Source organism: Sander lucioperca, chromosome 16, assembly GCF_008315115.2.
Source record: "Sander lucioperca isolate FBNREF2018 chromosome 16, SLUC_FBN_1.2, whole genome shotgun sequence".
In the NCBI taxonomy this organism is placed as follows: Eukaryota; Metazoa; Chordata; class Actinopteri; order Perciformes; family Percidae; genus Sander; species Sander lucioperca.
Genome location: NC_050188.1, coordinates 13,784,504 through 13,810,502, shown reverse-complemented (window position 1 = coordinate 13,810,502; position 25,999 = coordinate 13,784,504). Strand labels below are relative to the sequence as shown.

General features: G+C 40.8%; 1 protein-coding gene across 4 annotated transcripts; it reads right to left on the bottom strand.

Annotated features, from left to right (window-relative positions):
• Positions 1 to 843: 843 nt before the first annotated feature.
• cgnb (cingulin b) lies at positions 844 to 25,890 on the bottom strand. 4 transcript variants are annotated; one of them, XM_031296074.2, is made up of 21 exons: positions 25,633 to 25,890; positions 15,827 to 16,974; positions 15,650 to 15,744; positions 15,479 to 15,542; positions 11,235 to 11,332; positions 10,879 to 11,011; positions 10,589 to 10,801; positions 8,536 to 8,684; positions 8,026 to 8,055; positions 7,344 to 7,464; positions 6,879 to 7,091; positions 6,657 to 6,755; positions 5,688 to 5,945; positions 5,421 to 5,591; positions 4,210 to 4,371; positions 3,965 to 4,054; positions 3,758 to 3,841; positions 3,470 to 3,588; positions 3,183 to 3,291; positions 2,359 to 2,522; positions 844 to 2,151 (listed from the first exon to the last, which is right to left on the bottom strand). In XM_031296074.2, the coding sequence occupies exons 2-21, from the start codon at positions 16,943 to 16,945 to the stop codon at positions 2,019 to 2,021; spliced, it is 3,624 nt and encodes a 1,207-aa protein (XP_031151934.1). In that variant the 5' UTR covers positions 16,946 to 16,974; positions 25,633 to 25,890; the 3' UTR covers positions 844 to 2,018. The 4 variants fall into 4 exon arrangements, with proteins under 4 accessions (XP_031151934.1, XP_035849069.1, XP_031151936.1 ...); XM_035993176.1 differs by lacking the exon at positions 25,633 to 25,890 and adding an exon at positions 25,143 to 25,428; XM_031296076.2 differs by lacking the exon at positions 8,026 to 8,055.
• Between the last annotated feature and the right edge of the window lie 109 nt (positions 25,891 to 25,999).

Sequence of the window (25,999 nt, the reverse complement as noted above, 5' to 3'; positions counted from 1 at the left end):
ATAGTAAGAAACCTGCAACATAGACAGAACAGCAGGACAGAAGCAGGCCTTGATCTTGTATTCTCTGTATCCCTGTATCTAGTGAACTTGCCTCAGGTTTATTTGTATTTAAACTGGTTTCTCTTGTAAATACAAAGTCCCAATTTATGAGCCAAAACCTTGTTTCCCTAAGCTTTTATTGTAAAATGTAATCCTGAATTAGCACTTTATATTAATCTGCTAAACTTTGTTATTGTCCTGTGGGACATTTTGGACAGTCATAGATGTATAGATTTTTGTATTTATCTTGTGACTTTCTTATTTATGAGGATAACTGTAATGGTGGGGCATTTAAAGCATAAAATCTTCAGTGTTTGGTGATCGCCCTGTTTGGACACACAGTAGAAGTGGTGCAGTGCAGGTTTAATGAAGTAAAGTAGGGATCAGAGTTGAATTAATTGGTACTGGGTTCAGTCCTGCTGCTAACTGGCACACCTCCATCAGAGACACGTACACAAAGCAGGCGGATATGATGCAAAGGCCGCACCCATGGGATATGATGGCTCATGTGGCTTCCATCCTCATTGGGTTAGAAATTAAAAAAAACACTTCAATAAAACATGACTGTTTAGACTGTGTCTAAAAGGAGGCAGGGTGGACTAAAGTTTCAAACATTTACCCTGCATCACTGAATCATCCCAACTGGTGTGCTGCACTGTAGGTCACCTTATCCTCTGACCTCCTTTCACAGGAGCATGGAAAATATATAATCTCTCTGTTTCATGAAATATCACAATACAATGAAAGCTCATTAGTATATTGGTATTAAAGTACATCAGCAATCAAGAAAATAAAAATATATATACAATATACCTCTTTTTATTGTACACGTTGTCCAATGTACTTAAAATATCCGTCACAAATGTTACCAGCAGCTTTAATAGCATCCTTGCTTGTAATTGCCCAATACAAATTGTAAAAGTTTCTGTTTAAATTGTAATAACACCAAAAAAATGTAATCTGGAGATTACAATTAACATTCATCACAGCCAGGTGCAACAAAAAGAAATGTGGAACACTTCCAGATTATTTCAATAGGAATGTACAGGAAACGCAAACGCAGGCAAGTATATTAAGTACTATTAAACTATTACAGCAGCAGCATATAAACAGAACACATGCAGAGACAACATGAAGAAAATAAAGATATCAAGCTACATTTTAAGGCATTTGAGTGAAAACATGCACATGAATTAAGCTTAGCAATATATTAAACCATGTCAGAAGTATGGTGGTTAAAGTAGAAAAGTCTATAGGAAGAGGATTCATCTCTGAGGATACACAGTGCTACTGTACGTATTTATGATTGTCTTGAGTAACAGGTATGCACAGCTAATAGTGTAAAAATATAGGTTCAGTTTAAATGGCCCGTCATTGTCCATTCACAGGTAAACAACACAAATCATAATATCACTTTCAATACACAAAGGAACACTTTGAGCTGCTAACAACACTGACAGATGCACCTTATCATGCACAAGCGAACACAGATATGAGACTGGAACAATAAGAAAAAAAGTCGCATAATGTTATTTTTTGGTTTAACAGTGTTTTGAATTTGCAAGTCTACTGTACGACCTCTGAACATAAACCATGCCACAGTAATGCGCTACCACAGTAGTGTACAGTAAATATAGTCAATACAAAGAACACACCTTTTTGAGAGCCTTTTTGAAAAGATTCAAGTACATAAAGTAAAACCTTGTATTTCTAAGTATAACTGTAATTCTTCTCTTTAACATAACAGAGACACAGAAAAGATCTCAAGACAGATAAAACAGTGAAGCAATCATAATCGCAGCTGAAGGCTCAACAAATGCAATCTAATTATCCTGACAACCGGCCTCTGTTGGACTGCTACTAAAAATAAACAACTGCAAGGCAAGTACTGTATGTAGTGCATGGCAACCGAGTTCTTCACACAAGCGAGTCCTTGATGCCCTGAGTGCCTCTCTCTGAAAAAAACTTTTCATCCTCCTTTAGCAGTTGGTGGTCTGTAGGTGGCTCTCGTTCAGGATGGAGGTGATGTTGGCGTCATAGAAACCGTCCTCATCCTCAGAGCTTAAAGTGGAGGGGCCCAGAGCTGCAAGATGTGTGTGCTGTGATTTCCGCCTGAGATAAAAACAAAGAGAGACTCTGTTCTTTTACTTTCATACATTACAGCTCAGTGAACACAGACATGTGTCCAGCTAGTTACTACAGAGTGCCACCTAGTGTAAAGAGGACCATGTTATTGATATGGTTACTTGTCAAATATTGAGAGTTAAGGAAGTCATCTTGCATTGAATGTGGAATGGTAAAATCAACATCAAGTCCTACTTTAGTTCAGTCTCCAGGGCTATGACTTTGGCATGCATTGTTTCCTGGAGCTCCTGCTGCTCCTCCAAGTCCCTAAGAACCTTCCGACGGACTCCCTCCAAGCGCTCCACCTCTCCCTCGCTTTCGTCCACCTGCCGTTTCAACGCCTTCACACGCAGGGACAGCTGGGGACGGAGAGGGAGAGGCAAGGGGGTTAGAGGGGGACAGAGGAGGTCACAGGTGAAGACTGTCGCGAGGGGGGCAGAGGGGAAGAAGCAAGACGGGCAGCGGGTTTGACAGGTGTGTGGGTTTGTAGGGAAGCTGCTACAGCGACATGAAAAAGGCTGAGGTAGCAGAAAGATGAGAGGGGAAGGGAGGTCAGGGAGTGTTCTGGTGACCAAGTGAGGTTGGGTGTGGGTCAGGAGGCATACAGATTAGATTAGTCTTTTGAAAAAGAAGCAATTTAAACACTGTTAATGATTAAACAGCAGGTGCAGGTCAAACAGTATCCATCGATAACTCTTTCTACATAATTAAAACCGCTAACATAGTACAAACAGAGTCAGGACACTTGAGACAACCACTGGAAAGTATTTGATACTTAAGACTGTAAATTTCAACCGTCCAACATTAAAAGAATATTTGGGAAAATACACTTAATTGGCTTCTTGCGTAAAGTTAGATGAGAAGATTGACACAACTCTTGCTTATTAGAGTGGGATCAATCTCCTTATCTAACTCTCAGCAAGAAAGCAAATAAACGTCGAACTTTTCTTTTAATCAATTAGATCCGGTTTGAGCATCAGCATTTAGTGTTTAACCAGCAAACACTAAATGATATTTACCTGATCTCTCTGCTCAACATGCTGGCTTCTCTCCTGGTCTAACGTGGCATTTAGCTCTTTCAGTTTCCTCTCCATTCGTCTCTGAGAGGCCTGTATGCTGGCCTTCTCTCTTTAAGGATACATTCAGAATTCACACAATATGAGAACACTGCAATAATTTGACACAATTTTCTTGAATTTTTTATCGGGTATGTTATGGCATATAAAATGCCAAAAAAGTAGCTTTAGTATTGACAGTGACTGATTTTTGGTATTTTGACTCATTAAAACATAAGTTGCAGTCCTACCTTTCTTCACTGCGCAGTCTCTCCTCTAACTCTTGAATTTTGTTTTCCAGCAGGCTGAGTCCAGGTGAGGGCCGAGTCTGTCCCTCCATGTCCGCCACGCGGGACTTCAACTCCTTCAACTGGGAGGGAAGTGGTACAGTCTGGTGACTAAATTAGATTTTGCAAAACGTAGTTGTAACTGTGTGTGTGTGTGTGTGTGTGTGTGTGTGTGTGTGTGTGTGTGTGTGTGTGTGTGTGTGTGTGTGTGAATTTGTGTGCACGTGCAGGTACCGAGTGGATGAACAGTACCTGTCTCTCAAGTGCGCTTTTGTCCATTTCCAGGTCGTGTCTAGCCGAACGCTCCTGCAGCAGTTCTGAGCGAAGCTGGTCTACCTAAGAGGAGAAAGTTAGATGGGAGAACAGAATCAATAGGCAGTGTTAGTACAGCTATTATAGGATTACTGCTTATTTGTGTGTATTGTGTATGTGTATTCATAACCCATTTCTATGTGGCACCTGATCTCTGCTACGTGTGATGCGGTCGTTCAGAAGCTCCACGTTGCTCCTCTCCTCATCCAGTTCGATCTCCATTGTCTTAATTTTATCCTGTGAACGTACACACAGATAAACAGACAAATACATCTCAATCTGCCTGTATTTAAAGCTCAATTTTCAACTTGCTGACACGTCACCCTATCCCTGATTTACTCCCACCCAACTTTAGATTCCCCAGTTCATAAGCTTTGACCCCAAAGCCTCACCTCCAGGCCCCTGATCTCCCTGGTGCGGTCAGTGTGGGTGCTCTTCTCTGATTCTAGTTCACTCTCCAAGTGTTTGAGACGGTTGTTGAGGAGGTCTCTCTCCAGCTGGGCGCTGTCTCTCTCCTCGCTGCACACCAGCAGCTCCTTCTTTAGACGGGAAACCTAGAAACAAGATGGAGGGGGCCATAATGCATGGATTTCACTCAAAGTCCACTCATTTGCATGCAGTTTCTGTCTTTAAAAAAATCCCCCCAACCTCAATGTATAGTTTTTTCACACGAATGCCCTGTAACACTGAAAAAGTTACATACACTCTCAGACTAAATGAGGAATAAATATTTACATACATGTATGTACATACAAGTCTTAATTAATTATATTAGTGGTTAAGGTTTGAGCCCCAATTAATACTGCCGTACACTCCTAAAACTGCTTTATACAATCAATAAAGCAAAACCTTTAACTTTTACATCAATATTTGACGAGAAGTCCTTAAAGTGCTCAGGAAAAATAGAAATTTTAACATCTACGATTCCATGACAACTGGGTAATCAATCCAATAGTTGAGATATTTCAGTGTGGACTGACCCACTAACCAACCAACACACCGACATTGTCATCCAGAGATTTACGCTGCTAAAGTGGCTAAAAAGGTTTAAAATACTAATGAAGGGCTTTAAAAAAAACTAAAACTTAAAGCTATAGTGCATAGTTTCTGTCGCCCCCATGAGGAATTCTAAGTAATGACAACAAAACTGTCAGCGCGTCCACATGATACAAGCCTTCCGTGATCGCGCACGCGCCCCCCACCCCTCCTCCATGCAGTTGCAAGTAGCCAAAGAGGACACGGAGGATTAAAAAAACATGATGGACTCATCAGAAGAGGTAATTATCTTCACTCAAGCTTCTGCGCGGGTAAGTCACCGGACGCCACAATCTTTTGAACATAGCCATACTGAGAAATAAAGAGAGAGTTTTGTGGAACTGATAGTCTTAATTAACTTTGTATCAACTCATTTGGCAATGGCTTGAATGTAACGGACGTTTATTAATATCAAAAAGTTACGCACTAAAGCTTTAAGTTTTTATGGTTGGAGTGATCTTGTATTTCACAAAACATGTAATACTAAAACAATATCACACTTGTTTTTTTTTATATTTCAGAGGTTCTGGTTTTCATCCTTTCTATTTTCCAACCCATTTGTCCTCACTTCTTCCTGCTGTGCCTTGAGGTTGCTCTGAGCCCTCTGCAGCTCAGCCAGCCTGTCCTTGCTGTTGCGCTGGGCTTCCAGCAGGTCCTTCCTCGAGCGCTCCCTGTAGTCTTCAAGTTGTGTTTGCAGGGCGGCCACCGACTGACGGGAATCTCCCATCATTATCTCCATCTGGCAGCCGAGAAGACAGAAAGAGAGCAACGGTGGTGAATCAAAATATCTCTGTACATCAGCAACCGAGGACATTGTTCTAACCCTAACAAACACCTCTTTGTTAATCTTCTCCAGGGCTCGGTCCAGCAGCCTCTTCTGCTCCTCCAGGTCACTCTTGCCCCTCCTCAACACCTCCCTCTCCAGGTCTCTGTCCTCCAGCCGCCGGGTCAGCTCGTCCCTCTCCTTGCTCAGGCGGGTGGCTCCTCTCTTGGCCTCCTCCAGCTGAGTCTTCAGGGAGCGGTTTTCATCCTCCAGAGCTTCCACCGCCTCCTCCGCCTCTGGGCTCCGGGGCACACTGGAGTGAAGCCTCGTCTGGAGAATGAGAAAATATCCACTGATGAACCTGGGTATATAGCATGTGGACTAATTTTTGTTTTATTACTATCATACCATAGGTAATAGGCATTTAATGTTGGGTATGCATGTGTCTTGAATTGTATGAGGCCATGTTAAGAAGAGAACAATATTTACCTCACAGCAAACCCATCTGATTTTCATCTGCCTTTGCAGTCTGTATTGTTATACCTGTTTTGCATGTAAAATGCGTTGAGTGATGACTAATGAAGAGCTTTAAGTCTTTTCATATTGAAGTACAGTTGTGTGCAGTCTGTACTTCATTGCTCTGATCACTGCATTCAAACTCCAGCCCAAAATCTTTCTATGTATCCTAAACATATATTGATTTGTATTCGCTTTGCACCTACAATGATTTGTGTATGTCTATGCTCTTCACATGATCATTTCACATCAAAGGTAACAAGATTATAGCACTTAAAACAGCTATAATGCGTTGCTGTTCCAACTCAGATGAGGCAAAATGCGCATTTTATGCAAATTTATCTGGGAGGGATTATTTTCTGAGCTTACATGAGTTTTTCTTTGGATTTAATTTACTTCACATCTCTCGGCTGAAAATAGAGTCTGTGTGGGAGGTTATTTCTTTTGTTCTTGTACAGTATATTGGTTTACATAATTTTTCATGCATGTGTGTGTACAGCTGTGTTCCTTTTTTTTGTGCAGTACCATGCGGGCCAGCCTCTCTCTGAGGCGAGTGTTTGCTTCCTGGAGCTCCAGGTTGGTGCCGTGGTCCACCACAGTCTTTCCTGAAGACCCAACTGATGACTGCAGAGAGGAGCGGATCAAGAGAGAAACATAACTGACTGTGCATACAACTTGCAGGGATCTTTCTATTTTGTAAAAAATTGTTAGTCAATTATTTTCTATAGACTACAAATGAAGCTTCACCTCCTTCGCCTTCTCGGACGCCTTTTGCAGCTCGGCCTTGTCTTTCTGCGACTGCTCCTTCAACCTGCTGATCTCAGACAGAAGCTCAGCCTCTTTTTCTCCACTCACTTTCCTCAGGGCTTGAAGTGCCTCTCTCTTCTCGCCTAACTCGCTCTTTTGTTTGTCCAGATCAGTGCGAGCCCGTTTCAGATCATCATGGCAACGCCGAAGCTCCTTGGGATAAGCAATCAGAGATGAAAAACGTGTGTGTGTGTAAGAAGAATGTGCCAGGGCGCATACCAATGTGTTAATATGAGTACGGGGCATCCTGCACCCGCAGTGTGTGTGGGTGAAGGAAAAATGAATGACACCATTGAAGCTTCAACCACAGGAAACCCTAGTAAAGAAACAATAATCATCCTGTACAACAGAGGAGCTGAGCCCCTGCGTTTTGCCCACACAGTGTGTGACTGACGTGTGAATTACCTCTGCTAAAGAGCTGATATCGTCAGACGCAGGCATTTGTTTCTTCATGCCGAGCAGTGACTCCCGAAGATCTTTTAGCTCGCCCTCAAATTTATCCTTCTCCAAACCGGATTTTAGCAGCCTGCGGAAAGAAAGTAGCTGTTAAAGAACACACAGTGGTAACAGTAGTTCTATAAATACACACACACACACACACACACACACACTCCAAAGATAGAAGTGACTAACAACAAACAAAGCACAAGGGGAAAACTATTGCACTTAATCATAAAAACATCACCACAATCTGCCTTTTGTTCGACTTAATTGTGGGATTGTAACTTAAATTGAGAAGCATCACTTACTTATTTATTCAAAATCAAGTATGTTAGCAATTAACATAGCAATTAGCAATTAATTCAGGAAATGTGTTAAGATTGGATTATTGAAAAAACAATAAAACAATGATCAATATAACTTCATTAAGACAAAATCAATTTCAAAAAGAAGACTGCATGATTGTTAGAGTTTATTATCACTGGATAACTGTTAGTAGAGGGTTCCCCAATCTAATGATCACAATCATCAGATACAAAAATCCACTCTGATGTATGAGCTTTTCAAGTGAATTTCAGATTTGCTGATTTAAAACCAGACTAAACCCACTCAAACCAAACACAGTGAGATTGATTTTCTTTCTCACATTCGACTGCTGACGACGTGCGTCCCACTCCTGCCGATCGAAAAGTTAAGTGAAAGAGTGCATGCATTAAAAAATAAGACTGAACCAAAAACAGTATCTTCCACATAGATTTAACAGAACGAAGGTTTTCAGTGAGCACTTTAAATCCTTTGAACTGGTTGTAAAACGTATAAAATATGACAGAGCGTGTTTGATGCTCGTCTAAAGAGTTGCTGGGAATATAAGCACTGCTGCTGCAGCTGTGTATGTTTGTCTTTTCTGTAGATCCAAAGCAGTGTTATGGCTACATAATCAGATGGGTTCAGCGTCAGATCTTAGAAATATAAGCTTCTATCTGAGGTCTTTAAAATGAAAATTGATTTCCACATGAGCGCGGTCTTTGAACATTACTTCATGCCTATGCAATGTTTGTTTTTTTATTCTTTGAAGTTAGATACTAAGACAGATATAGTATGTGTATATAAGCTCACAATTGATTGATTTAGTTTAGAAAGGCTTATAGACACTAACTCCTCTCTGGTGTTGTGCAGCTCCTGTGCAGTGGCATCCAGCTGCGTCTTCCACTGCTCTCCCTGATCTCTGCAGCGCTCCAGTTCTTCCTCCAGTGTCAACATGGAGGTGTTCACCCTCTCCCTCTCCTCTTCTATCTGCTCCTGGGACTGAAAACACAAAAAACGATATGATTATTATCATGGGAGTCACTGTGATTTATTCCCCATATTAAATTACCCTTCTCATTATAATGACACGTGATTCAAAACGAGGTTCAAATGCGCAAATCTGTCATATTTTCTTTTACTGTAGTTCAGCTTCTTTTTCAAGCAAATGTTCAGAACAAGGGAACAGAGATCTTTGGGCGTATGCCTTCATCAGCATGTCTTCACCATCTAAAAAATGATTCTACGTAAGAAATAACACCATAAAATATCAGACAAGATAGAGCATGGTACAGCCGTCACAAACAGTGATCCAACTACTTTAATCCTCCTCTCACCAAATAAATCGCCACATCAAAAGCAGCTGCCAACCTGGCTGCTTGATACTTTTTACCTGACACTGCTGTTACTGTTTCCAAAATCTGCCTAATGATCTATTTCTGTATACATATATGCTTCAAATTTCCTCTACACCACATCCTACAGTACGGCGCTCCATAAATAGTCTAACTTGGCAGAAAGAGAAACTCTTCAATGGAACTTCAACTGGAAAAGTTTTGCATTACAATCATGAGTAGCAAAAATTCTCTTTTCTAACACTGCACACTGGGCTTAGCCTGACCTTATGATACTCTGACTCAGTGTTTGAACAATGCCAGCATACTGACACATTAAACAGAATGACAAGACAAAGCCTGGGTGTATATTAGGGTGGATGCAACATCAAGGCACAATTTAATATCGCCTTAAAAACGGATGCAGGATGCACAAACTGCCTGACAGGTGTAACTTCACTCCCACTGTATCTAAACAAAGAGATTCACTCAAAAGAAAAAAAATGTTCTTAGCAGACAATGATGTAACAAAACAAAAAGTAATTACACTGAGAAATATTCATTGCGATTGCTGCATTGCAGGTTTTGCTGTAGCTGTCAAAGAGGTTAGAAATTCTTCCTGGTAAAATTGCTCTGTAATCTGCAGGCTTTTCCTTTGACACTAAGACAATATAATGAGGATAAGATGAGATGTGAAAATAGGTGTCAGTGTACAAGTTTATGTTGAGTTCTAACACAAATATCAAAAGCTCAAAATAGAACGGACGTCTTTTTTTTACGGGCGTAAACCAAAAATGCTGAAAAAGGAAGAAAAAAAATCTCGCACACAGAGAGTACAAGTAGTCTTCAGTGTGCAGAATCTTTTGGTTTTTTCACAGTTTATGAGCCAAAGCACCTGTCTAAAAGACTTTCTGTAGTGCAAGAAAGTTGCTGAAATGGACTTAAAAGACACATAAAATGGAGCTGCAGCTGACCCACTCTTTTAAAGTGATATTTATTAGTGTCTTGCTTGTTCTTTGTTCGGTTTACTGAATCACTTGTGTTGGTTCAGTGACATCAGAGTTACTAAACCAACACTTTTGTTTTATTGAACCAGTCCCTCCCGTTGAGATAAGAATCTCTTTTTTTCAGAGCTCATCTGGTCAGAAACACACCCGGACAGACTATTCCTACATTAAGTAACTGTACATGAACACACGTAGTACTTAAGAGAAATGTCAGAACTCAGAAGCATCTATCAGGGCTGCTGATAATCATGCAGAGTTTAAGTGACAGATTTTCTTTTACTTTTAATGATTAATATACTTATGTACTATTAGTCAGATACTGGAAGAGACAGTTGAGACAGTCAAAGTCTCTTGGGTCTTCTCTGTCTCAGCTGCACAGTTTTAATCCTTTTATCTCTCATCATTTTTAATCTAATAAAAAAAATGTTTTGCTAATAAGTTAAGCCTGAACTCTCAAATACTGACAACTATAGATTAATCCATTTCAAGAACTTAGGAGCTACAACACAGTCAAGTTTTGTGTGAGTGACTCTCTGCACAAAACGCAAATGATAGTGCCATCCACCTGTGTGACCTGCTCCATGGTTGTTCTCAGGTTCTCCATGTCCTCACTGTACTGCTCCCTCAAAGCCTCCATCTCTCTGTCATGGCACTCCACCTCCTCCTTTAGCGCCCCTTTCAGGGCCGTCAGCTCCCGCTCCCGCTGGTGTAGAATCTCCTCCTGGCGCTGACGTAACATGGCAGCCTCAGCAAGGTCGGCCTGCAGAGTCATCACATCCTGCAGAAAGAAAGACAGTCAGACAGACAGACAAGCAAGCAAACAAGTCTGAGTGTGCTCCCTGTAGTGAAACTTACCAACTGCAGTGAGTCTGAGTGAGGTGAGTTTTCTGAAACCCTCCTCAGCTCCTCCTGAAGCTCAGCCAGCTGATCTTCCTGTAGGCGCAGACGAGACACTGCCCCCTCTCTGGCTATGCGCTCCTCGGCCAGTCTGCACGCACACGCACACACACACACACACACACACACGCAATCAATATTGCAACGCCAAACACATTAACAACCCTATCAGGCAATAGTGAAATGACTAACTAGAAGCTTATTATTGGTTAAGTGTGCACGCTGTACATGCAAAACCACACAAATACATACACACACACACGCATGCACCTACGCACGCACAGACACACACGTACAAGATAACAGGTCCTTACTCATCATGGACTTGCTGCAGTTCTTTCTTGCAGCGATTAAGTTGCTCCTGAAGCTCCTCGAGGTTCCCCTTTTTGAAGCTCCCATCAGATCCTCCCTTCTACACACACACACACACACACACACACACACACACACACACACACACACACACACACACACACACACACACACACACACACACACACACACACAGAGAGAGAGAGAAAGTGTGTGAGAGAAATTGAGGGTAAGACAGAGAAAAAGAGGACAAAGCGAGAGGACTGGAAACTTTGCAACATTGCAGCGTCATTCGATGTCGACCTTGAAAATACATTATGCACTCTGTATTATCTGAAACTTCAAAAGAAGAAACACTTTTGGATTCCTTGCCCTAGTTTCTGACAGTCAAAAATCTTTGGGAGAAGAGGCCCTGCCAGTGTTCTCAGACATCGTCAAAAAAAAGACAATCTCCTCACATTAACAACTCTCTCTGACAGGCTGCAGGGGAGAAGAGCCAGAGCAGCAGAGCCAGAGCAGCGTCGCCCACACCGCTCCACCGCTCATCAAGGCTTCTGAAAAGGAGATGTAAGTGCAGCCTGCCCATGAAACCTCTCTCATCCTCCTACACACTCATTACACGGACGCACACACAGAAGCAGAAGAAGAGAGACAAAGCGAGGATCACGGACGGTTACGCTCCTCAAGGGACCTCACATTTGTTTCTTATCAGAGATGGATTATGAATATGTACTTTGAACAGATTTGTTTCATTTTCCTATCATTCCCTGCAGGACAGCTTGTAGATTATCTCATACTGGGACATTTCTCTTTGTCCTCACAAGGAGATCATTAAAAGAAGATAACATAAGTTAATTTGAGTGCTTTGAGTGAATTGCATCCTTGTATCCTTATGTGTATTAATTATCTAAAATAAAAGAGACTCTCCTCTCCTGCCTTGCAGTCTTAGCAGGAATACTTGAGGATGATGTGATTACATAATGCAAAGGACATTCAATTAAAGTCTGATCTAATATAATAGAGGATTTGGTCTTGATAGCCACTAGTCCAGTGGTTCCCAACAAGAGGGCGCAAGATAAATCTTAGGGGTCATGAGAAGATAAAAAAAATGTTTCTGTTATGCAAAAAGTTTATCTTTTCTGACTTTCTTCTTACTTTTTCCCTCATGAATTACTAAATAATATTACACTTCAGGCCTAGAGTTGCAAAGTAAGAGGAGAATCTGATTCTAGAAGTGTTTTTCAGTATTCTTTATTCCTATTTTTCTATAAATTAATATCTTCATTGAAACTTAACATAGAAACATGGTACTCTCGTGGATAATGTAACAACCAGATAGGATTAGTTTACAGCCATAGGTTTTAATCATCTTAACTTTATTTCTGAGAAATCATGTTTTGTCCGTCACTTTGCATGGCAGACGGGTCTAAATACTACCCATAATACCCATGAGCCTCAGCCACCGTTGCCGTGGACAAGAAGCCAGTCAGAGCTGTACCAAATTCAAAACGCTTCTTTGTTGAATTTGTGAACAGAACACAGCTCAATATTTGACGAATTCCTCCAATATTGATCCACAAGTAAATTGATGATGTAAAATCAGTTTTTTCTCACTCACTGAGTGGAAGCTAACACATTATTTTAAACTCATTGATTCTTGCCGAAATGCACTTTGGGAGTCGTAGTCAACTTATTTCCTTACATTTTTATGAACTTGCACTCCAATATTTCTACTAAAGCAACCTGAGAAGGAATAATCACTATTTGGTTGAAATAGTTACAACTTGTAAACATGTGCAACCCGACAAGTGGTGGCAATAGGACATGGCTTAATGTTTAAGGGGTAAACCTGTGCTCTAGTCCTTTGTAATTTTGAACAAAAAACAGTGATCAGTGTTCATTTTTTTTCCACAAACACAGACATACATCACGTTCTTGGACTAAGGTAACCCAACACACCAGCATCTGATCCTCAATTAACCGGGGGAACAAACAGGGTGTCAGTGCATTAACTCCATCACTCTCCCACTGACACACATTAACTGGCAACACTGCATTAGACCAGTCAGAACACACCACAAGCACTTAGAAAGAGCCACAGACATTGTTGGTACAGAGGGAATGTGAAACCTGCTTTACATTACTCTCTGAAATGCAGATAACTCCCTGACATCAGACATTTCAGAGTTATCTGCCACTGATTGTATTTGGATGGTCCTCATCTGACCCTGCTATGATCTAATGTTTTGGCTTAATACAGACTCCTGCAAAGGAAAATTAGGACTACAAGGTACAGCAAGTCTTTTGTGCCTACAGCAATTAGACTGCACAACAATAGACTTAAAAACTCTTAGGCATTTTAAAACTATGAGCATACTGTATATATCAGCACTCAACTATTTTATTCATTCATACATGCTTGTCATGTTTCTTCAATGTTCTTACTGCTTTGTTTGTCTCGTCCTTGTTTTTCCTTTCTTTTAATGTTTTGTATTTATGTTTTTAATGTTATGCAGTAGTCGGTATAACAGTGGAGCGTGTAATGGTGACCACATGAATTTCCTACTTGTGGATAATAAAGTTTACCTTGACATAAGCAAAATGTTGGTATAGAGGCAGAACTGAGAAATCAGCCACTAAATCTACTAAAGTGGAGAGCATGGTTACAGCCATGAAGAACATGGAGGCTTTGTACAACAAGACCCCTCTTAGAAGGCTCTGTCTCACCCGGAAAGCCAACCCCCAGCTGGTGCAGGGTTCCAGTCCAACTCAATTATTGATGGCTCTCAATGACTACGCCCTTAACACACACTGAGCCCTCAACAGCTTTCCTCTGCAGGTGCATCGTTGCCAAGAGACAAGACGACCAAATTCACAATTCACAGGCCGCAATGGTCGCAAACACACTGAGAAGTACATAACAAGGGGTCTTACATAATCAAGTGCATGTAATATAAGAAGCTAAGGACACAAATGAATAACTTCTGTATGTAGATTTATGCAAAATGATGCAAATGTAAAGGAAGTAGTGTGCTCATGCTCATAAAAAAACATGGCACAATCTATTTTAATAAGGTGTCACAGGAGCACAAAGGAGCAAAGATGGCACCAAAATTGACAGAGGAATACTCAGCATGCTCTTTAATTTTCACATTTTTTGGCCTGCCCAAAGAGGATCCTTGGAGACAAAGTGAATGAAATAGAAACTTCATATCCTCAGAAAAGAGGACAGGCTGCCAAACATCTAGTAGCGTTTTTACAAGAGCTGCTCTGAAGATGCCCTTCACAGATACCATTACACTTTTGTTTGACCATCATGCTGAACGCACACCACAAAAGCTTATTGGATTAAGTTATAAATGTGTGCAATGTCTTAGTTTTATAAATGCATACAATCAATTTGGCAAGCTTTTTGTAACGAGGGAAGCTTTTAGGTTAGATGGCTGCAAAACAAAAGAAAAATGAATTATGCTACTATAAATTGTAAAGCAACTGCAGCTGCTAGTAGTTAAAGATCACCACTCTCATGTCTGTACGGTATATACGAAGCCAGCAGCCAGTAAACTTAGCTGAGCATAAAGACTATTTAGAGGTGCTGGTAGACAAATGTTGCTGCCTTTGGACAAAGTCAGGCTAGCTGTTGCCTCTGTTTACAGTCTTAATGCAAAGCTAAGCTAACAAACTGCTGGTTTTAGCTCAATATTTACTTTACAGACATTCAAGTTGTATCAATCTCTTTATCCAACTCTCTGCATAACACAAAAAAGCACATTTGTTAAAATGTTGAACTATTTCTTTAAAGGCACAATCTGTAATAAAAATGTAAACGAGTGTCACGCCACCAGCAAACTTCAAAATATAAGAATGGAATTGAATATTAATCCCAAAATGATTTAAACATGGTATTAACAAGAAGAACAACAAAGTTATTAATGTGTGACAAAATAATCTCAACTCAAAGGTCCACTTAGAAGCTTTTTTTGTGCTTTCAACCAAATCTCATAATCTTCCCGGTAAATGGAAGTGGCTCACGTGCAATCATGTGAGCTAATTCTATTTGCTGATGAAGACGGTGAGATATGGTTGAAAATTACACGGACATTTGAGTTGACATTATTTGTAACACACACTGTTACCCGGGTTAAGAACGAACTTCCATTACATTGCTGTTTTCTAATCTATAAGTAAAAGTCTGTATGTGTACATGAATCTAAAATACCTAAGAACAATAACAGTTTTCTCGTACCTTAAAACTGTCAGTTGTGTCATTGACGTGGTTGACCTTGCTTTTCAGGTATCTCTCACTGGTGCTGATCAGGAAACAGTGGACAGAGAATTAGATTGGAAAGGCACATATATTTGTACACACTAACAATGATTCTAGCCATTTAGGATATCATGCTTGTAGTTTTTTTACCCATCTTTAAGGACGTTGTGAATAGCTTGCTTCGCTTGTGCTTCCTCCCCATTGATGACCTCTTTGCTTTGATACAGGCTCCTAAGAGTTATCTCCTTTAAATAGAGAGATAGCAGAGTAAGAAAACAGACACAAAACAAAGAGAGAATTTAATACTTCACAATTGCTGGTACTTACAGGTTTTTTGGCTACTGCTGGATGGGTGTTGGCAACAAACTTCCCTGGCGACTTAAAGCTCGGCTTGGGGGCCTCGAGTGCAGTCACCTTGGAAACAGATGCAGGGCTGCTTCCCAGGCTTCTGCTTGCTGGGGTAGATGACGCCAACACATTGGAGGAGGTAGACAGAGGAGCAGCGTAGGGATTCAGAATCGGAGAGCTAGGTGAGGGAACCTCATGCTGAACATCTTTTCTAGCATCAAGACTTCTTGACCGCCTGCGTTCGTCAAACCTGAGCCGCTGCCTCGCTCCAGAGCGGCCTCTCGTCTGCGGGGCGCTGCTTGGCGTCCCACTGTTGAACTTACTGATGAGCTTGTTGATGGGAGCCAGGGAGTTGGTGTCAATTGTAGGGATGGGCTCCTCATTAGTTGATGCTGGAGGTTCTGGAAACGACTCCGAAGGGGAATATGTGCTATGTTTTTTCCCACTGTATCTCCCCAAAGAGCCAGTGTAACTAGAGGCAGCAGGCTGCTTGACCCCTCTGGGTGCCACGCTGTTTAATTTGACTGGTTTCAGCCCTGCCTCATTATACTCGTCATTACTAGTACTATCTCTGTTTTTCTCTGTCTCACTTGTTGCTTTGAGTTGGGGTTCAGCTTTTCGCCTCTCACCCTGTCTGCTAGCTCCACCCTCCTCTTCCCCTTGTGTTCCTGCTTGACCGTCCCCTGGAGGTCTTTTATGAGGGCTCTCAAAAATCTCCCTTACCTCATCCTCTGCTGGAGAAACAGGGGAGTGTGCTGTATTTACAGCAGGGCTAAAAGAGTTTGCTAATTCTGCTGGTTCTTTATTCGTTTTGGGGAGGCTGTTGCACAGTGAAGGTGACCCTGAGCTGGAGGTGGGAGTGTTGAGCTGAACTCCGTATGAGTCACCTTTCTCACCATCTTTCAGGACCACATAAGGCTGTCCAGAGATTCCCTGAACGTGCACTGCCACCCCATACTTATTGGAAGGAAGGGTTGCACTGTTGTTTCCTCTGGATTTATCGGGATAACCTCCGCCTGTGTCATGGAGGTCCTTGATGAAGCGGATTTGAACACCGTAATCCACAAGAGGCTTCCTGTCAGTAGACAGAGTGCTCATGCTGACTTCCTGGTTTCTGAGCAAGCAGCCTGGGCAGACAGGGAGGGGAAAACAGCAAAAATGCAAATCAGGTGAATCAGTGGAACAAGTTACAAAAGAGAGACCACTGAAAATGAAAGTCTCAAGTTAAGACCTCCTTTTTTTCCCTATTCCACAATACAGACCTGCAGATGATTACATACGCAGAGCCTTTGTTCCAGCTGTTACACTCTTAAGATGTAATTTAGTTCTTTTGTCTTTTGCTGTTATCAGGCTTTACAAAGGGTTATTACACCCTAACTCAGATGCCTCATTTTTACCTGCATGTGTCACTCCTTCTTCCCAGGTGGACTTACTCCGACTCGGCAATAATATCAGATTACCGGTATAACTTGATGAAGCAAACATCTTCTCTTGCTGCTCTACAGGTTTAGTTCCTTCTCAACCAGAATGACTGAATTCTTGTTATGACAAATATGCCATTTGGGCACTAAGAACCTCTTTGTACAGGTTGAGGCCTACTTTTCCAGAGGGTGTGATGAGAAGGCAGGGAAAACAAAGAGCAGGGGGGTATTGCACAAAAGCAGAATTTATAAATCCAGGATAACTGATAAAGCGAGGCTTGACCTAGTCTAATCTGTGCATCCTAGCTTGGTGCGTTTCACGAAGGCCAAGCCAGGCTGAGGAGGAGCGAGGTCGAGTCTGGATGAAGTAATTCGTATAGAGGCGTGTTCACGGCTTTCCTTAACAGACCGCAAGGTCGATCCCAGATTTACTGATGCTAAAATGGAGAATACACGTTGTGCATATACTACATACTTTAGACAGAGTGAGCAGCAGCTTCTTGTGGAAGTATGATGAAGTGAAACACGTTATTTGTAAAAAAAATACCAAAATATAACGTACCGGATGCCATCACATCTCAAGAAAATAAATAAATAAGAAATAAATAAAGAATTGCAACCATCATTATCGTACAATTCAAGGAGTAAGGCTAATTATTTGCACAAATGAACAGTTGTACTCTTTGCCTTAAAAGTGAGCAGAAGACAGCCTAATGTTACTCAGGAAATTTACCATGAAGCTCAATTACAACCACTAATCTACAACGCTAGGCTGATATGCTAAAATATAAATTACCTAAGTAACATTATCTTCCACTGCTCGCTTTTCAGGCAAAGTGTACAACTGTTCGTTTGTGGAAATAATTAGCCTAACTTCTTGAATGGTTTTATTTAAGAGCAGTTAAATGTATATTTTTAGATATATCATTCAGTCGGTCCGCTTCTGCCACGTTTGTTCTCACTGGTTTTTTGTTTTTGTTTTTTACAGAGGCAGAGTTTCCTTCTTTACATATTATATGCTTTGCTTCCTCCTATATATGGACATAGAAAAGAAAGACACTGAAGAAATTGGAATCTGAAATCTTGAAACTATGAAGATAATTATGTGATAAATTTAATGCACACTGTAAACACGGCTGTAACAGCGTATTCATCAGTTATTTCCCCCCAGCAAAATAGAAGGTCAAAAACCATTGAGGTGTTGTTTCATGAATGTACAGTAGCCTGCACCATATAGTTACTGGTCCAGTGAACTCTGAAGACTATAATTAAGGAGGATTGTACAATTAGGATAGGTTTTTAAAAATGTACAATATAGTCCCAGTTTACTGGAGAGAACACACATTGTGTGCCATGGCAGATAAAATGCACATGGAAGAGGAACATACATGAGCCTTTATTGTTAAAGAATACAAAAATAAATAAATCAACTAAAATAATTAAAAGGTGCATTGGTCTCTGACCAGTCTGCCATTGTTAGAACCACTAACACGTGTACAGCACTTTATATATTATCATTCATCACTGACTTCATTTAAAAACACATTTGCAACTGTATCAGCCTTTTCTAATTATCTCAATAACTGCCATAATATATTCACCAAACTTCTTAGACTTAGAAAACTCCCCGAGAGGCAATTTGTTCTAACAACAATATGAATAGCATACACTCAATCTAACAGTAACAATGACTGTCATATGAATAATTTTAAAAATAATGGTCACAATGTTAAAATAACAGTGCTTAACTGAACAGCATTGTGCACCTGTTGTATTTTAATGCAGGCTGATAACAATAAGGTAAAAAACACTGCTGAGTGAACAGAAAAGTCCCAAGGATTAATAAATCCTGACTGTTAGCCTGGTCAGGAGCAGACTAGCTGCACAGAATAAATCTCCATGGTAACTTAGGTGCCTCTGCTTTTGTGCAACCAAGTCAATGCTAAAGTCATCCGGGATAACAGGAATATCCCGAGTAATCCCTTATCCTGGTTTTGTGCAATAGCTCTCAGGAGTGTGACTGTGTGTGTGTGTGTGTGTGTGCGTGTGTGTGTGTACACACACGGAAGTAATCAATATGTTGCCTCTAATTTACATAAGCATGCTGACTGTGTTTATGTTTTCATCCATGACTGTGATATTGGGAAAACAGAGGAACAACTGGAACAGTTGAACCTGCTGTACAGGTGTGTAGGTGGTTGACTTGACATGAGTGGATATACAGTATATTTGCACTACTGGTGGCCACAGTGGCAACTGACTGCCTGATACTGACAGTTTGTGTTGCGTTTTACTGACTTTAATATTGTGTTAAAGGGGCATTCCATTGATTTTACACAAAACGGTCAGTTTAATTGTCAAGAGGAGTACTACTCAGCCTGTGATACAAGTTGTATAATGTCTTCTTTGTCTCTAGAGGAGATTTCTAAAGTCTGAGAAAATAACCCAGATGATGTCACCAGAGTTATCTCAGCTTAAGACTTCGAATTTATAAAAGAAAGTCTGCATTAGGGAGCATGGAGTTTGAAAGATGTGAGTATTTACCAGACAAGGAGGGTCAGAAAAATGATGCTATTTGTTACATGATGGCTAATCTCGCTTTGCCAGACCTTCCTCCACAGCGCTGCAAAGGAGGGTCCACACAGCATTCTGGGATTGGAGAAAAACGTGCTCTGGTTTATTGGCATTTCTTTAAACCAATCACAATCGTCCTGGGTGGCGCTAAGCTCCGCACGGAGCCGCTGGAAAATAGCCTCGGGAAGGAACTTTTCATGATGGGAAATGTAGGATCCAGGATTTTTGGAGCTTGATCTGTTGCTTTGATTATGATCTCTTTTTTTTTCTTTTCTCAAAGCTATATGGAAGTGGAATAGCCGATCAATATCTAACCAAAGAGATATTGTGTTATAGTATACATAACAAAGAAAACCATATATCCTCACATTTGACAAGCTGGATCCAGTATACTGTATGTTTGCTTAAAATATATGATTGAAATCATTAATCAAAACATTTGCAGTTTAAAGGCTAAAACTCAGTGAGATACAATGTTAGTAATCTAACCTACGCATGTCCACCTTATATGCTCTAAAAAAGGGCTTGGTGATGAACACTATGAGAAGGTGAATACTCCTATTGTTCAGGCTCTGTGGAGCATTAAACACTGGGGGCTATGTCAGGAATGGGCCTCCCCTCTCTCTGTTTCTGCCTTTGCCAGAGTCTCCACAGTCACCAGACTTCAGATACTCACTCAGGCGTAGACTGTTTACTTTGAGCAGTGCAGGCACACACGCCGGCTCAAGTGTGTGCACATACACACACAACTTGAAGGGCGTGCACAGACATATGCACGAACCTGCTGTGCATTCCCCATCTGATAGCAGGTAGTTGATCTAATAAGAATCACTGTTTTCGGTGGCAAGAAAGTACTAAGTCATGTGGAATTATGTTAAAACGTGTTATTGCTGTCACATCAAAGTGTTATTTCTCTTGAACACATTCATCTTTGTATTGAAGCGCTGCTAAAGCTGCTTTTTGCTTTACAGAGCTCACCATCGTACTCCAACCCTGGTCTGTTTCCTTTGTCCAGCACCTACAGATGTGACTCTCACAAGAAATAAAATGTTACCGACTCTAACTGACCGCTGGTTATAGTGTAACACAAAGCACCTTGACTGGCATTGAGGTTAGATTGGTGAATCAAAGTCAGCCTTTGTCTTTCCTAAAAACATTCTTAGGATTCCAGATGTTCTCTTAACACTCAGCACCACGCGTGGTTTGCATTTGTATTAATAAAGACAGATTAGGAGGAAACTGAGAAGTAGGGCAGCACTCACTGTAAAGCCTATACATGCGGAAAACTGTCCACATAGGCAGTAAATAAAAAGTGAAGAGACTCCACACTTAAGACGACAAACTAAGAGAGAGACTAAACACAGCGCAAAACAAATGAATTCTGCCATTCAAACATAACAACCAGATTTGCAGACCATGTTGTACACTGGACAGCAAAACAATGACCTCAAGGTTAAAAACTACTTCTGTTGGGAAATCTTTGTAAAAAAAAAAAAAGAAAGAAGGAAGATATAAATGTCTATTGTCAAGGTGCTCAGCCCTCAGCTGCGGATCACTGGTCACACAGAAAGCTCCCAGGTGTAAATATGTTCCTTGGGTCAATACAGATTTCAAGGCTCAGGTTTTGTTCAGCAGCTAGTATCTGAGCACTGCTTGGTGACAACAGGTTCACCTCCTCTGGTGCTCTCTCTTGTACAAGGAATGGCTGTGTCAACAGAGACAGGAATGTCACCAAACGGGACTATCTGCCATCACGCTTCCCTTTCTCCTCACCCAGCTCATTTTCCCCTGGCCCTGTTCCTGCACCCTCCTCTGCCTCCTACAACACGTCTGATCTTCAACTTTCTCCCACAGTGTCTCCTGCCCTTGGGTATCTGAACAAGATGACAAGCTACTTTTATACTAGGGCTGGGTGATTTGGTTGAAATCAATGTCAGTAGGCCTATATTATGAGATTAGTTACAAGATTATTCAAACAGAGAGGTAATTGGAAACAATTCTGACAATTGATATAAGTCATTTTTCTGGCAAAAACTCAAAACATTCACTGGTTCCAGCCCCTTAAAAAGAGGATTTCTGGCTTTTCTATGTTTTAAATCCATGTAAATTAAACATTTGTACGATTTGGACTGATGGTTGGACAAAACAAACCCTCAGCTCTAGGAAATTGTGATGGGCATTTTCACTTTTTTTCTGACATTTTATAGCCTATTGATAGAATAATCAATAATGAATGTTTCTGAAATCTGTTTAAATATAAAAGTATAACTGAGAATATATGCACACTCATATAAAATAATCAAATTGTGTTTATGCTGCATTACATCATGTAACTCTTCACACATCCAAAACACAAACTTATTTCACTAATTTTGTTTGTTTTTAAGTATATGTATTTGCTTGGAACACATAATTCAGATAGCAGGATTTTGTAAATCAATCAGACTATATGAACATATCACCATTAGATTCTAATCAAAGCCAATAAATGATAATAATGAATTATCCCCCAGGTTTATTTGTATGGCGTTATATATGTGTCACATTCCTGAGCGAGTAATTGTATGTTTTGAGCACAGAGAACTATATTTTGCAAGCGCATTACATTGCATTTTGAACAGAAATGTACACTCGCAAAAAATAATTCAGTTTGAGTAAACAAAAATCTATTTCGTGCACAATAAATGTATTTGCATGTCTTTCTCTGCTCGCAGGTAGACGCTGCTGCGCTCCGGTCATGTCTCCCTCGCTCTCAACCTCTTCTCTCTACGCGCTCAACTCTAGACACGCTCGCTCAGATTTTCACAGCGTTACAAGTGTGCCACAAAACCAACCAATCGCGGAATCAAAAGGTCAATTCTGATTGGCTGTTCGTCTCCAATTAAATCGCAAGTAGCAGGAAAGACATCTACAGGGACACAGTCTTTGACGCAACACCTGCCGTGATGCCCCAGCAAGGGGTATCTCTGCTGTAGCCAGTGGGTACTTGGAAAGATTGTGGCGCAGCTTAACTAATTAAAATAATTGAATTATGATTGATTTAAAACAATATATCAGCTCAACACATATGTTTAAACATATAGCGAAGTAATCAATGGTAGAAATAAACAGCTAACAGTGGCCTACTGACTTAGCCAACAGTTGAAATGATTAGCTAAAAGTAATGGATGAATTTTGAAACATTAACCACACTTCAAGTAAAAGGCCTAGCTAGCTAGTAGAATTTCTGACCAAACCAACCTAAATGTTTACAGTTCAATTGCATGAAAATGTAAGAATATTCACTTTAATATGATAAATAGTGTGAATACATTGGGAATTGATAGGGCGGGGTATGTGAGTTTATATGACAGGGCTGTGGGGGGAAACTCAGACCAGAAGGGTTGGAAAGCACTGATCTACAGTATTTTATATTCTTGACCAACCGGTATATTACAGACATGCCTTAATAGTTGTGTTAATCACAATACCGTTGTTTGAATTACATATCTCTGTGACTAACGTCATCCTTCACAAGCAATCTAACATTAGCCCAGCATGGATAAAGTCTATGCATCCAACGTATTCATCCGAACACACCTAAAACGTCACAATCCAGCCACTTGTAAGAAGTTTGTAATACTGGTTACATAGTTATCGTGTTTTATTAACCTTAATTCTGTTTGCCAAGGCTATATTTTATTGGCTTGCAAAGTAGCTATCCGTTGCTAACGCTAACGTTAGCTAGCTAATTTATGTCAAAAAGCAGTAGCTAACTAATGTTACTGCCAAGATATGGTTTCATTGTAAGACAGTGTCAACACATGACAACACTTGAGTCTTACAACACCTCTCTGGTCTCTAGTGAAATCATATCTTGGCAGTAGTTAGCTAACGTTTCTGCTTTTTGAGATAAATTAGCGTCAGCAACGGATAGCTCCTTCGCAAGCTAATATAGCAACATAATTCAGGTTAATAAAATACGGTAATGTAACCAAAGTATTAAAAACTACTTAGCTACATGTGGCTATAGTGTGACAGGTCTACTGCTGTTCAGTCTCGCATTGCGAGACCTAGCTAACTTAGCTAGTTACAGTGCTGCGAGGCCTGTTCAGATGGCATGTCGGCTGCAGTGTGTGAACTAGATTGCTTGTGAAGGATGAGTCAAACTAACACACAAGGAGATATAAGTCAAACAAAAAAACGGCATTATAGTACACACAAATATTAAGACATTTCTGTGATATAAGTCAATAATACAAAATACTGACCGAAATGTGTTTTAATCCAGTAACATTAGTCGAACAGCTCCACTGTAGTCAGTATTTGCTGTACAAACAGGTGTTAACTGAAAAAGACTGTTCCTCCTAGAATTTTGTTTCCTGCTACTTGCGATCTAATTGGAGACGAACAGCCAATCAGAATTGACCTTTTGATTCTGCGATTGGTTGGTTTTGTGGCACACTTGTAACGCTGTGAAAATCTGAGCGAGCGTGTCTAGAGTTGAGCGCGTAGAGAGAAGAGGTTGAGAGCGAGGGAGACATGACCGGAGCGCAGCAGCGTCTACCTGCGAGCAGAGAAAGACATGCAAATACATTTATTGTGCACGAAATAGGTTTTTGTTTACTCAAACTGAATTATTTTTTGCGAGTGTACATTTCTGTTCAAAATGCAATGTAATGCGCTTGCAAAATATAGTTCTCTGTGCTCAAAACATACAATTACTCGCTCAGGAATGTGACACATATATAACGCCATATATTTGAAACCAATAACAGAACATGTCAATAGGCTAGTTTGTTTTGGGGTGAGTACAGTTAAAACAGAAAAGCCAGACTGTCAACTATTGCAGTTACCAGTATTGTGGTCTGTGTTGGAGAGGTCGGTGCAGGTTATCTTGTGTTAATCATCAACATGGTAAAATTAGTCCCTCATTAAAAGGTACATGTTCACATAAACACCTTAAAGTGAGCTTCAAGTGTGCCCCAAGCACACATTTTAAGTCAGGACTATTTCTACTACACCTCCCAACTGCTAGTGAGTTGTAAACTATGTTGGCAAGGATATGAGGGACGATCATGAGACTTATGTTTCCTATCCTGGAGTTGATAAAGCCACATACATCTGACCAATACAAAGCCTGCATTGTATTTCTTGGAAGGTGTTCGATTATTTACACAGCTTGACTGATAATTTAAATAATATCACTTTCAAATTCATAGCAATATGTAAAGTAAAGCTACTTTATTCAGGAGAAACCATTAGAGCAGAGTAAGCTCCTGAGCACCTGTCTGCTCCTGGATTAATTGCGTCACACCTACCTACTCGGTCAGTCAGTATCGGTGCGCGTCGAAACCACCGGGTTGTTTACTAGAGCCAATGGGACCACGAGCAGAGCAACAAGGTAAACAACCGAGGCACTTGCCTCCTAACGCGTCCTATGCATTTTAAGCCTTTACCTGCTATAATAACCTCTCATATCCTCTTTACGCGGCACAGTCAGATCCAATTATAGACAGCAGCCGAGCCACACACAAAGCTGCGACCAAACATTTGACAACACGCCTGAAAGCGAACAACAAAAGCCTGATGCTTGTTCTCGGTCATTTTCGCGAGCAGGAAAAGCTGGGCACAGGACGACTGTCAAATCCAATCACAAAGCCACAGGTGTCCATGTCTGCTTATCCAATTGTTATTAAATGCCCGCTCAGCAAAACGGGTCTTACAGTGTTGCACTTTCCCCACTTGATCCCACAAAAGTAAATGTACAGTAAAAAAGCAGCAGCTGTGTGAATACTTATTCTACTGCACCTGCAAAGATGATCCAAATCGCGAAATGTTGTTCCCTCCTCAGTCAGAGCTCCTGTATCAGTCTACACCGTAGCAGCAGCTTTGTACAGTGTTGGTGGGATGAGAAGATGTTACTCAATGAACTGAGGACATCGGGAAATTTCTCCCCCGCTACCAGTGCAACCTGTTGCCAGCACATCGGATAGTCATCGTCCCGCCTCAGGACCGACATCATTGGTGGGCGGCTCCCCGAAGAGGCGGTGCCTGCTGTGGGCTCAGTTTCATCTCTGTACACATGCACAACACGGGTTAATTATTACAGAGAAACGGCTAGTGGGACCCGTTTCTACAGAGGTGTTGTGGAAAATAATTCCTCAATCAATTTAAA